The sequence below is a fragment of the Ochotona princeps genome, chromosome 7 (assembly GCF_030435755.1).
Source record: "Ochotona princeps isolate mOchPri1 chromosome 7, mOchPri1.hap1, whole genome shotgun sequence".
NCBI lineage: Eukaryota > Metazoa > Chordata > Mammalia > Lagomorpha > Ochotonidae > Ochotona > Ochotona princeps.
Genome location: NC_080838.1, coordinates 49,046,263 through 49,060,332, shown reverse-complemented (window position 1 = coordinate 49,060,332; position 14,070 = coordinate 49,046,263). Strand labels below are relative to the sequence as shown.

The window sequence follows — 14,070 nt, the reverse complement described above, 5'->3', positions numbered from 1 at the left end:
TGTGATATTGAATCCAGAACCTGCTGCCACTTTGCCATGAATACAATACACAGGGCACCATGAAAATGGGGACAGAGAGAATTTTGATTGAAATCCTGCTCAATCCTTTTCCATGTCATCCAATTCCCATTTATCTTATGGACCCAAGGGCTAAAAAAATACTATTTGTAAATTTTATAAAAACTTTATCTGATTCAGCCTGGTCTGCTCCTGACCCATGCTGAATGTGAATCAGTTCATATCACCCACTGGCAAATCCGATCACCAGAGCAGAGCGTGGGATGAGCCGGGTTTGGTCGCGACAAAACCAGTACACATTATGGAATGCCAGGGCGTGGTTGCCAGTACTGGATATAAATGCAGCACCCAACCAGCACACGTGAGATCCAGGAAGGAAGGGAGGGGCAGAACTGGCGGGGGGATTAAGGGGTTGGTTCCCTCGCTGGACAGCTACTCCCACCGGAGAGCATGGGCTGGGACAGAGACAGACTAGACTATGCAAGGCTACAACACCTGTGCGCTGCATGTGGATTAGATCAGGGAAAAGCCAGGCTGGGCTGATTATTCCTGCTGGTGCAAGCATAAATTAGAGTGGGTGAGGGATGTATGGGCATAGCCGCAGAAGCTGGCACTGGGGACTAATTCTGTCAAGTCAAATCACAGAACCACATAAAGAGTGCATAAACTGGGACTGAGAGACCTGGGAGGGAAAAAGTGGGTTCCCCCTTCTTGGGTCACTATTCCCGTGGGAGGGCATGAAAACTAGGACGGGGGCTGGGATGGCTAGATAGAGAGGCACTCAACAACATCTGGGAGGGCTGGATGGTTGAGTTGGTTAGATAGAACTAAGCTTTAATACCCATTGACAACTGCCAGAGCCAAATGGGATGGGGGACAGACTGGTCTACTGCTACACATACTGGCAAACCAGGGTAGGGGGCGGGCCTGGTGGGGGTTATTGTAGGTCGCCCCAACTAGGCTGCAGCTCCCACTGGTTTGTGTGAGGGCCGAGTACGTGCTGGGCAGAACCAGACTGGACTGCAACACCCATTGGTTCCAGTGCAACTCGGGACTGAAAACAGAACCAACCCAGCAGTTGCAACCACCAGCTGATCGGGGTGATGGACTGTGCCGGGCCCTGTGCTTGCTAGAACATACAAGAAACTAGTCTGGGAATACCTCAAAGTTTCTTTGGAGATCTCCCCAATCGAACTGCTGGACTCAGAACTCTAACCAAGAAAAGACAGAAGACAGAGCAGATCAATCATTCATCTCAGCTATATGTTGGCAGCGAAATACTGGGCAAACGGAGACTTTATGATGGACCATATCAATCAGTGGACGACCTCATCAAGCGAAACTGGCAGCGATTCATAACTGGAGAACTATTAACACCACTCGAGCACATATCTCAGAGCATGCCCACATCCGGGACTCGGGGTGGGCGGGAAACCGGGTGGGGCTTCTCCCTTAATATCCCCCTTTACCTCGGATACAAGATGGAAACAATATGGACATAGTAGTATTACCCACTTCCCTATCCCCCTGAACCTTTTTTTTTTCTTTTTCTTTCTTTAACTGTAATTAACTATGAAAAGATTGTCAACAACAACACAATAAAATAGATTTAAAAAAAAAAACTTTATCTGAAGCATCTGAAGAACAGCTACTTGGTAATATTGCAAGAAAAAGAAAATTTTGCAATCCAACTTTTATTCTCTGCTGTTGATCCTGAGGTCAGTCAGCATTTAGGAAAATGGAGCTTCTATTTTCCTGGCTTTCATAGCTTGTAGGCCCCTCTATTCTATGTTGGAGGTGCACTGGTCTTTCTTCCTTTAGCAGTTCAAGTTGTCATCTTTTGACGAATTTATTTTAAAGCTAAAAGCTTTTTGCTTTTCTGGGGGGGAAAAATTGTGGTTAAATGCAATGATTCATACAGGACACTGTCACAAAACCACTCAGCTTAACAATGAGTTGACTGATTGTAATGCAGTTTCTCTATGTTTAAAATTAAAGTTTATAATTCTGTTATTTATTGCAGGATGTAATTAAAACCATTGTGCAGAGTGGTGGCATCAAGCATCTAGTTACCATGGCAACTAGTGAGCATGTAATAATGCAGAATGAAGCCCTTGTTGCTTTGGCACTAATAGCAGCTTTGGAATTGGGTAAGTACCCAGTGACCAGCTTATTTTCTCCTATTTTTATCTTTGATGAAAGGAAGTTCAGGAGTGGAATTGAGATCATACAGCACCTTGACTGGAAGCATTTTGGCCATACTTATATGAAATGCAGAGCATCTAATTAGGTGTGTTACCACAGCTGTGTCCTTCAGCTGTGCTTTTGGTAATGTTTTCATGCCAATGTTGTAAGGTCGTTTAACACTTTAAGTGGTTATAAATTGATATTATTAAAGAATACAGAAAATGTTTAGGTTTCCTAGAATATTTAAAATACAACATCAAGTGAAGAACCTGTTACCATTTCAGTAACCCCAGATCCTCTCTGCAGTCTTTTCTCTCGCCAGTTCTCTTCATCTCATCATTCACCATGATTTCTATTAATTTTGTAACACTTCTTTTGTTAATTATTGTCTTCTGTGTTACTCTTGTTTGTGTTTTGCGTGCAAGTTTCCTCAAAGCAGAGTCTAATTCCATTTCTAACATACTGCATTCTTTGTTATAATAAGCTTTACTTATTTGTCTTTTTATTGGAAAGTCAGATTTACAGAGAGGAGGAGATACTGAGAGAAAGACCTTCCGTCCACTGATTTACTACCCAACTGGCCACAACAGCCAGTAGTGAGCTGATCTGAAGCTAAGAGTTTCTTCCAGGTCCTCCATATGGGCACAGGGTCCCAAGGCTTTGGGCCATCCTCTACTTCTTTCTCAGGCCACAAGCAGGGAGCTGGAGTGGAAGTGGAGCAGCCAAGATTAAAACTGGAACCATATGGGATACCAGTGGAATACAAGGCAAGGACTTAGCCACTAAGCTTCCGCACCGTGCCCCATATTACATTCTTATGTGGCAATTCTTTTTCACAGGAAACTAGTTTAAGGCTGCTGGTATATGAATAGCAACCTCTGGCTCAAAACCTCACCCTTGATATAGTCACTTAGGGACAGCATATGAGGATAGTACCTGTGGTTAAGACCTAAGACTTCATGCACAAAGGAGCATATAGAATCATGTGTGTCTTATAAAATTCAAAGCCATCGTGGTACCTATGACCAATCTGCTCTTAATTCCCATTGACGGTTTATAACTGCAATCCTCACTGGGGCAAGTTGACCCACAAACTGCAGTCCCAGGAAGGAGAAAACAATAGGATGGATGTAGTCTATATTCTTGCATTTTCAGATGGACTCATATTTGGGGTATGAAAGATCTGAATTTTTGTCATCTTAGAAGGTTTTGAATTTTTAGGTATTGTGTTTTTAAAAGCCATAGAGTCTGGCATGATAACCTAATGACTAAATCCTTACCTTGCATGCACCAGAATCCCATAGGGGCACTGAGTCATGGCCTGGCTGCTCCACTGCCTATCCAGCTCCCCGCTTGTGGCCTGGGAAAGTAGTAGAGAGTGGCCCAAAGCCTTGGAACCCTGAACCCATGTGAGAGACCTGGAAGAAGCACTTGGCTTTGGATCAGCTCAGCTCCAGCTGTTGTAGCCATGTTGCAGCCACTTAGGGAGTTAATCAGCAGACAGATCTTTCTCTCTGTAGATATGATCTGCCTGTCCCATAAAATCTTTTTTTAAAAAATTCGTTGATATTCTACTAGTGTAGTAGTAGTTTGAATGTTAAAATCAAAAACTTTAAAAATGTTTTTCCTCCGCTCAGTCACTCCTGCAGTCTATAGGTTGAAAAGATTTTGTGGTCTACTTTCGTCCTGACTCAGCCTAGGACTTCTCTCCCAAAGGTGAATCATTAGTTGGTCTACAAGGTCCCCATCTTTAAGTTTGGAAGGCTTTAAAGAGGGAGGGTGATTGTAAGTGCTCAAGGTAATGCAGCAGTTAATAGAATATACCTGATCTCCCCAGCGAGGGCGAATCTGGTTTTGTGCCCCTTGTGTTTAGTGTCTTCCAAACAAGCTTCAGCTTCCTAAGAGCTGAGCACTTGCTGGGTCACCTTACAGTAGAACTACAGAGACTTCACACTTGCATACTTTGTTACCTGTGATTGCTAAGCCCCCTAGATACCAAAATGTGAATAAGCCTATGCTACCTTTTAATACACAATACACTTTGAAAACCTCGTTTCTCTAGTCTTGTTTCCTTATAGATTTAGAGATTTGTAATGACAATTCCTTATATAGTGTCAAAAAGACATTTTGAAGAGTCCTTGTTTTTTGAAATGTAATTAATATTCAGAGTGCAGTTGTAAAGTGATCCTTTGTGTTCACTGTGCAGTTTTTCCCAGTAAGGTACCAATTTTAGACCTATAGCATATCTTAACCGTTGACATAGTTTACTCATTTAGATTTCCCCAGTTTTACTCATACTCATTTGTGTGCAAGTTCTGTATGGTTTTATCATCCATTTAAGATTGTATATACCATCAATCATAACACTTCCAGCATCACAAAATTCCTTCCTGTTGTCCACTTACAGCAGCCACCTGCTTCCTCTATCTCCCACGTTGTACCTGTATCTTGGAAAACACTAATGTATTCTTCATTACTAAAATTGTTATCTTAAAAATATTACATAAATTTAGTCAAACAGCATAACCTTTGGGGATTGACTTTTTGTGCTCAGCATAATTCTAAATCATGTTTTAGTCTTTACAATGTTTTATTGTTGAATAGTGCTTCGTGGTATATCCTCATGTAACCACTGCTTATTTAACGAGTCACCTGCTGAAGGACATTTGAACTACTTCCAGTTTGGCACTTTAAAAAATAGGTGCTAAGAATTTTTTTAAATTCATTGTGTGCAAATTCTTAAGTGAATGTAAATTTTCATTTATCTAGGTAAATGCCTTAGAATGATATCTGTGTCACTATTGTATAGAATGTTCCAAAAGAATTTCAGATGAGAGGTAGATGAAACAGTACTGTCCATAACTGTTGAAGATGGCAGTGGGTATTTCTGTATATGTAGCATTTTTTTCATAATACAGATTTGTTTCATTATCAGATGTTAAGCCTAATTAAATGTCTTCTGAAATTTGGTTTCATCTACTTCTTTCACATAATCTGAAATAAAGATCTAGGTAAGTGTTAATCATTCTCTCTGGGGAGGTTCCACAGTTTCTAGAGAACGAAGTACTTACTAGCCTGAATATGCTGAGTTCATATGCAATGAAAACCTTTTTTTATATTTTAGGCACTGCTGAGAAAGATCTAGAAAGTGCTAAACTTGTACAGATTCTACACAGATTGCTAGCAGATGAAAGAAGTGCTCCTGAAATAAAATACAATTCCATGGTCCTGATCTGTGCTCTCATGGGATCTGGTAGGTATTTTTTAACATCATTTGATGTATCGATACATAATTAACCCTAACTACCAAGTACAGATGAAAAGTAAATGATGGTTTGGCATTTTAAAACTTTAGAGATAATGTGTTTGAAGATGCAGCACTTCTTTTACAGTGAAAATATTTTCAAATGATTCTTACTACAGTAGAAAGTATCGTATTAGCATATATAGGCAAAAATTAGGCTTAAAACATTAACCTTGTTACAGTATGTATCTTAGTTTGTATGCCATGATATATTAGCTAAGAAATTTGTTACAGAAATCATGAATGTATCTGCCTAGAGACCTGTGTGTGGAGAAGAGTATCACAAGGGTCTTACTTGAATAGTTTTGATAGTTCTGAGTTGGTTTCATTGCTCCAGGGTTAAGAAAATCTTCCCAAAGTCTGTTGGTTGACAGAGTCCTCCTTAGTGCATCCACAGACCCAGGAACATGCTGCAAAGCTTGGCCAGGAGAATTGTCCAACCTGTTCTATTTTCCATCATCTGTTGAGGCAGTTTTCCTTGGTGGCCTAGATGAGCTGGCCATCATGTCCCCTTAGTGCATGCTGACCAGTGCACAGGCATTAACTGTGCCAACCCAGTCCCAATAACTACTCCACGGTCAAACCACACATCCTGTGATTTTTCCCTGTGGCTGGAGTCTGAGTCTAGTGGTCTAGCTGGGGTGTTCTCCAGCAAACCACCTGGGATTACCTGAGACTAAGCTTGTGTGCTAGCCAACACACATACCTGAGGATGATCAGTTCTGCTGCAGCCCCACATCTCTCTTGAGCTGACAGGTGCTGCAGTAATCATGGATTTCTAAGTTAGCAATTGGAACATATATTCAATGTGCAGTGATCAAAAAACGGATAGTTTGGATTTCCTTTTCTTTAAACTTCAACAGTTCTTCTTTATATTGGCATACTTCAAATTCTATTCTTATAGCCTTCCCTAAAAGAAGTTATACAAGCAAGGATACTTCATGAAGTCTGTGAAGGGGCTGGTACTGTCGCCCAGCATGCCAGCCACTGCTGTAACACCTGTATCTCGTATCAGAGTACCATGGTGAGTCCCAGCTACTCCACAGCTTGCTGCAATGTGCCTGAGAAGGCAGCAGATAATGACCAAGCCCTTGGGACCCTATCGTCCACATGTAAGACCAAGCTGGTGTTCCAGGATCCTGGCTTCAGGATCCTAGTCCTGGCTGTTACGTCTATGAGGGGTAGGAGGGTAAGCTAACAGGTGTGGAAGACAGCTGTTACTGCCTTTCAAGTAAATATATTTTAAAAAGTTGTTTAGTGAAATTGAAAGTTGAGTTTATTTGGTGTCAAAATTTTAAGATTTACTTGAAAGGCTTAATACAGGTAGAGAAGATTTAGAAAGGATCTTCCAGCTGTTCATTTACTCCCCAGATGATTCCAACAGCTAGATGTGGACCAGGCTGAAGCTAGGAACTAGGAACTTTGCCTAAGTCTCCTATGTGGGTGACAGGGTCCCAGGCATTTGACCCATTCTCTGCTACTTTTCCCAGGCAATTAGCAGGAAGCTGGGTTAGAATTAGAGCAGTTGGCACATAAACTGATACCCATACGGGACACTGTTGTTGCCAGTTTTGGCTTTACCCACTATACAACACTAGCCCATGCTGAAAAAAATCTTAGAATCTATGCATGCTAGGAGTCTTCATGAAAATGAGTAGCATGAAAACACTACATGAATTTCAAAACTTTTTGCACAAAATGAACTTGAAATTCCATAAGTAATATGGGTATGACTGTTTTGTGGTAAAGAACCCTAGAGCTTACCTATCTATATTTTGGTATTTTTTTAATCCAGCCTTTCTCTATTTCCCTCTCCCCTTCCTAGCCTGACAGCTAGTATTCTGCCCTCCAAGTCTATAAAATAAACTTAGTTTTTCCATGTGAGTAAAAACATACAGTATTTGTAAAAACATACAGTATTATTTTATGATGGGGTCTTTAGGTACAAAAACATTTTTCACTCTGATGAAATTCAATTTGTCTTGTTGCCTATGCTTGCTTCCAAAAGAATATTTTCTATGTCCTGTATCATAGTTTTTCCCTTGTGTTTTCTTTTCCCCTATATCCTCACAGTTTTAGCCCTTACATTTAGGTCATGAATCTTCCCTTTTGTTATATTGGGAAAGCAGAGAAATAGACACTAGGGGTGGAATGGATGTTAACAGGTTTGCATCAACTGGGTCTCCTCAAATGCCTGAAACATCCAGAGCTCACCAGATTTCCTGCGTAAGTGGTAGAACCCAAGTACGTGGGCCATTGTCTGCTGCCTCCTAGTGTGTACAGTTCCAAGTAGCTGGATTGAGGATGGAGGTGGGATTGGATCCCAGACAGTCCAATCCGGAAATTAAGAGTCTCAAGCTGTGGTTGACCTGCTGTGCTGTGGTAGAATGTTGGTTCTGATTTTATGTGTCATCCTGTTAAACACACATGTTTGAAGAGTGTTGACTATATTAAACATATTGAACTTCACTCTTCCTGTGCAGTGTTATTCTTTAAGAGACTACTGTAACTTCCTAGAATTGAAACTAAATGGGACAAGAAAGCCAAAAAGAGAAGGATGGGAAGTTTGAGACTAGTGCCAGAGAAATTCGTAGAAAGGATATGAAGTATAAGCTTTTCATTTGCCGTAACTAATTTGAAACAGATAAAGATTCTTCAAGAACTCATTGATTTTCCTATTTGAACTCTTGACAGGGTTTAAGTGGTATATAACTGAAAAATGAAGTTTTGCAATGAACTGTGTATAACTCATTATCCTAATCAACCTTAGACTACAGAACTAGCGATCAGATTTATCCTTATAAAAATATGCCAAGTTTTCTGACTTTCTTTAAAACACTGCTTAGCTACTGTTATGTGTCGTTCTCTAGAATTATATCAAAAACATTGAGCATGTCTTCAGTAGCATGAAAGAGCAATAACAGGAACATACATGCCATGTTTTTTGTCTTCCAGAGTCTCTACACAAGGAAGTTCAAGATTTGGCTTTCCTAGATGTTGTATCCAAACTTCGTGGTCATGAGAACAAGAGTGTTGCCCAACAGGCCTCTCTCACAGAGCAGAGACTTACTGTGGAAAGCTGAGACATGTACCACCATTCTATCTCTGAGATCCCCTCTTGTCCTCTGTCCAGCTGCCCTCCTCTTCATTCTCTACCATATCACTTGTGCATGCGTGTAACGTTCCCATACCAATGGAAGAACTGCTGTAGGTACATGCCTAGTAAGATTTCTAAACACATAGTTAGTGTGAACATGGCTTTGTCAAACAAGTCTCCACCCATAATATGGTTCTCTTGTACTCCTGTTGCTTGAACTACAGTAACTAGAATGTGCATGTTGCAAACCTATGATGATATAAACTTGGTACTACATAATGACTTGCTCCTCACTTGCAGTAAGCTACATAATAATATACTGGTAAATTAGAAACAAAGAATACAGCAGGACCTGTCTAGCTAATTAAGATGAAATTAATAGTATAAATAGCTCCATTTTTTTTGGTGCTTTCAGAAGCACAGTGACCAAAAAAATTGTATGGCTGTACACTCATTAATCTTACCTACTAATGTCAAACCCCTGGTACCTAACATTGAATAAAATTCCAGTGCTCTCAATCTTTACCCTATGATTTCTCCTTTTTCCTAGCAATAGGCTACTGAAATAGCCAAAAACTTGGCAAGACATACTAAGGTTTCTGATGCCTTTTCATTGGCTGTCTTAATACTCTGAAAATTACAAAGGTTTTCAACATCAATATGAAACTAGGAGTTGAAGAACCTCTAACACTAGAGCGTTCAGTTATTGCCTATATTTTAGTTTCTGATACATGTGCAGTTTCAGCTCAATATCTTCTTCCATCAGTTAATCGACATTGTCAAGCACTTGTCTTTAAAACTCAATTGGTACTAGTGTTCAGGTGAAAGTGTAGCTCACTGAAAAATGGATTTGTGTGTGTGTGTGTATGTGTGTGCTACTGTTCATTCAGTTTGCAAGTGAGAAGTTTCATCTTGGTCCTTTTAAATCTTATTAGGACTAGCAAGATATAGGAGGAAAGATGAACAAATAAACTTGTTTAGACTAAAAAAAAAAAAGGCAAGTTTTAAAAGCCATAGTAGCCAGTCCAGTTCATTCCACTGCTGGTCTCATACCTGTCACTGTTAAGTGTCCACTTCCACTCTTCCACTTAGAAGCAAGTAACTAAGAAAGCAAAGACCCAAGAGACGGGAAGACTCCCTGGGCGAAATAGAGTGTAATCTTCACTGCCACTACCACCACCAAAAGGGTTTTTAAGAACTTTAAAATGCAGTCTTTGTAAATTAAAGCATCCTGTGACCCACCTGCCTTCTCCCTGTACCCAAGTTTGACCGCTCTTGACCTAAAAAGCAAAATGGCTCCAGTGTGGAAGGAGAACAGGACAATAGCACAGGCTGCCCAGGAAGTGAAAGGCATCCCAACCCTCCAACAGGAGATGCTGCTCGTGTCCACAGGAGCACCAAGTTGGACTTAGGACTCTATGAAAACAATTCAGGGAAGGTCAGACCCTAAAGGAGGTAAATCTTAATGTTCCCTTTGATATAGAAATAAGGAACTATTGTTGAGTGCTTATGCTACACTTACTGTAAGAATGATCTTGTTCGTTGTTTTTCTCCTGGACTGGAGAGTGGACTATATTTTACTATAGGTTTTGAAAGACATCTGTAAAGTTGCATAATAGATTGTCCATATTAATAACTTAATAAACAGTATGAAACAACAGTGGCATTTGGTCTGTTTGTGTATTTTACATGTATTCCATCTCCTGCAACAGTGCTTGCTTACTACGGATGTCTAGAAGGTATTTGATGAATGAATTCCTACTTTCCTGAAGTTTCAAGACTCCCTGAACTTAATTCCAAATGGATGAGTAATGGGAAATTTGGGATTTAGATAGTTTGACTTAAGGAAGATGTTAATAGTGGAGTTGTCCCTATTGAGAAATATGATACAGAAAGCCTCAATAGTATTCTAAAAATCCGATTCGAGAAGACACTGTGTGGGCCAGCAGCTAGCAATCAATTTACTGATTCCGTAGGAACTCCATCTCCACCAAAGCAAAGTACAAATTGAGTTACCAGTTGTTCTGTAGAACAATCAAGACCATGCCCTAAGATGACAGGTGTCTACCACACTAGACTGTGCACTGTGTGCCATGGCAGTGGGAGGCAGATCACAGCTCCCACCACCTTGTCTCACCAGTTCATTAGTTTTCTCTCCAGCACAAGTGTTTTCTGAGAGAATAGGAAAAAGTACAACAAAACTTTAAGTATCATCTTGTGCCAAGCTTTGAGCATTGATGAGAAGCAACTGGAATATCCCTTCTGCCCTCAGCCCCATTAGCAACTTGGAACCTAATTACCCTTCCTTTCCCAGATGGTAACCTCTCACTGCTCAAAGCAGAGCAGATCAAACACTAACCCCTAAACCATTGCTTTCCTGGGCAAAACACTTTTTGGAATACTGATGAAAGGAACTGGTAGACTTTTTCAGTTCGGAGATGATTTGCTGATGAGTGGAACAGGACGCAGCTGTCCTGCAAGCAGTGTTGTGATGTGTTCTGAGAAACCCTGCATGTGAACTGCTCCAATAGGAATTGCATCAGGAGGCTTATTGTCCAATTTCAAGCACATGGGCTGAGGATGTCAGGATATTAAGACACTTAGCTGAACATTACCTTTTGTATCCAGCTGCTACAGAATTAGCTTAAAAGCCACATCACTCTGGGGAGCCAGGTTGCTTGAAATTACTAAGTATCGTATTGGGAAGTACTGAGTGATATGCTGGATGTTTCTTCATTTTGTAACCAGGAAAATTGAGGGCTTTCCCCTCCCCCCCAGTTGTTACTTCACATGCATGTGCATGCAACCACATCCATAGGACTTCCAAGAATCCATGGAAGATGGAAGTTGAATGTGTCTATTGGGGTGCAAAAAAAAAAAAAAGTTATTTTCACTGTGTTTTTTCTTTCCATGAATTTTTTGTATTCCCTCTATGTATACATTTTGGTGCTTTCACAAGATAAATTTGTATTTTGATTTTACTTTATATGAATTCCTTGAAGTCCCTTTGGAAGGCTTCTTAAGTCTATATGGGTGTGTCTGGCTGGAGTGTGATAACTACTATGACAGAGTCAGTAGAAAGAGGGTGGTCTTTGGATGTCTTCTGATCTGTGCTCATAACTTAACACTGTTACAGACTGTGTGACCACAGCCTGATTATTTTAACTTTCTGGGTGTTGGCACTGCACGTGTGCCCTGAGATGGCACCAAGACCATTCCTCCTCTCGGAGCTTGGCAGTAATCAGGTTTCAGGAAGTGCCTTCTGATTGGCCCATAGCTGCATGCTTGGCACGTGTGCTACATGTGATCAGAGTTATGAGTGGGCTGCCCGCAGCGTGCACCAGTGACCTTTAAGCTGATTGGATTAGGATTGCATATAAGTGGTGGGGGTTTCAGGAGGAAGAAGGAAGAAGAGAAGGAGACGGATCTACAGAGATGGAGGACAGGGCATGACGGACAGAAGAAGACTGGGGGTGACGAGGAGACTGGGGAATGAAGCAGAGGGAAGGAAGAGGAAGAAGAGGAAGAAGAAGTTGAGTTGACCTGCTGGGAAACAGACTGGTTGGAAGAATAAAGTGCCTCTTGAAACAGAGCCTGGAGTGTTGGGTGATTTCTTCTGCAGGATGGGAGACCCCGATAACTGGGTTTTTGTGTGACTCGGACCCAATTCAGTTGGTAAGCAGCAAAAAAAAAAAGGTAAGCAACTGACCCAACATCTCAGGAAGCCGCAAAAGTGGGAACAAGGTAAGCAGCTGAGCTTACAGTGGGAATTAGTTTACAACTGAGCCAACAGCTCAGGAAGCCGCAAAAGCGGGGACGTACGTCACGCTTGCAGGTTAGCAACAAGAGAGAAAGCTCACAGTTATGCGACAAGAAGGTTCACGGTTGAGTGACTAGAGAAAGGTTAGAGCAATGGGGAATTTGTTATCCATGGTGCGCATGCAGCACCTGCTGCAGAGATTGTTAAGTGTGTCAGGAGAGTTAGACTCGGAGGATAAGGAAGAGGCCTCTGGAAGTGAGTCTTCTGAGGATCCCCCACCCATTGAAAGCTTGGCTAAATGCTTTGCTCTGATAGCAGTTCTTGGGATGCTGATTTTGTTAGGCCTTATATTGCTAACAGGTGGCCGCTTTTTGATTCATCCAGACCTCCATTACCTGACTCTTAAGTTTTCTGTTGCCTGGTTTTCCACCTTTTAAATATCAGAAAGAAAAGGTCAAGAAAAAAAAAAACAATTTTGCAGAACTTGTCCTCTGGGCTTTCAGATTGTACTTTGGAAGGTCTTTTGTTGTGATAAATGTTTGGCAGGCTAGCTTCATCTGCATATCTGTGGCCCATGGCAACTTTTGGAAATTTGGAGTTCAACGGTAATAGAAACAAGTCTCTTGTGATTCTTGGGGTTTCATTTGTGATGTTTTAAAAAATGTGAAATTTTATCACAAATGATTTGTTATAAAAGTAAACTAATTCATTATTAAATTGTTTTAAGGTATAAGTTAATGTATTTGTTGTATATAAAGCGTTTTTATAGTTTAAAATAATTCTTGTGTTTTTGGCTGGTTATCAAACTTCTCACAGCTTTAAATTGGTAAAGATTTTGTATTTGTTTTAAAGGTATTTGAGTGATGATTTCATGTCAATAACGGAGTCTAATCTATAATGTGTTATACTAACAACAGCAAAAACCTTCTTCCAGATATTTTTAGCCATCCTTAAAGGGGCATCCAAGAATTCAAAAGTTCCCAATTCTAAGGTTTCTCTTGGTATTCTTATGAGGCCTCAAGAATGCCAACAGATTTATCTCCTGTTTTGTGGAGACAGTTGACCAGGCTATTGGATTATATTAAGATTATTGCCAAATGCCAAATTGAGTAAAATTTTATTGTGTCAAAATGTTGTATACAACCATGGAGTTGTGAAGGTTTAATTTTAGTTTGTGCACGTTTAATGATTTAGCTCTAAAGTTGTATCTGGTTAAGTATGTATTCTTAGGATTGCTGTATCACTGGGAAGACTTGAAATTTGCATTTTTAGATTGATGGAGGGATTTCCTAGTGTGATGAATCTTTTTGTCTGAGTTTCTTGGGTCAAAACTATTGATTCAATGGCGTTTGACTTACTGGCTTCTGGTGAACACCAAACTACTAAGTTTGGTGGAGAATAATATTTTTAAGTCTCCAAAAGTGTGTGTGCGTGTCTGTGTGTCTGTGTGCGCGTGCACATGTCTTAATGTTTGTCATCTGTATAAATTGTTTAAAATTGTTATAATGTGTTACTGTCTGTTGGTCAAAAAATGTTCTAGCTTTTGTGAATTAAGTTTAAACTTCCTGTAGGAAACATTTTTTTAAAAAGCAGGTAAATTTATGCATCTATCTCATCAGCTATCTAGATCCTCAACTGCAAACCCAGGACACATAATTTGCATATCAACAGCAAAAGCAGGTTGCCTTGAGCTGAATTCTGCAG

General features: G+C 40.4%; 1 protein-coding gene across 6 annotated transcripts in view; it reads left to right on the top strand.

Annotated features, from left to right (window-relative positions):
• The window catches only part of RAP1GDS1 (Rap1 GTPase-GDP dissociation stimulator 1), a 153,519-nt gene extending 143,253 nt beyond the window's left edge, over positions 1-10,266 (top strand). For all 6 annotated transcript variants that reach the window (XM_058667027.1, XM_058667028.1, XM_058667026.1 and 3 more), the window contains 3 exons: positions 2,042-2,168; positions 5,330-5,458; positions 8,465-10,266. In XM_058667027.1, coding sequence (XP_058523010.1) covers positions 2,042-2,168; positions 5,330-5,458; positions 8,465-8,592 — 384 coding nt within the window. In that variant the 3' untranslated portion in view covers positions 8,593-10,266. The remainder of the gene's footprint in view (positions 1-2,041; positions 2,169-5,329; positions 5,459-8,464) is intronic.
• Positions 10,267-14,070: the final 3,804 nt, after the last annotated feature.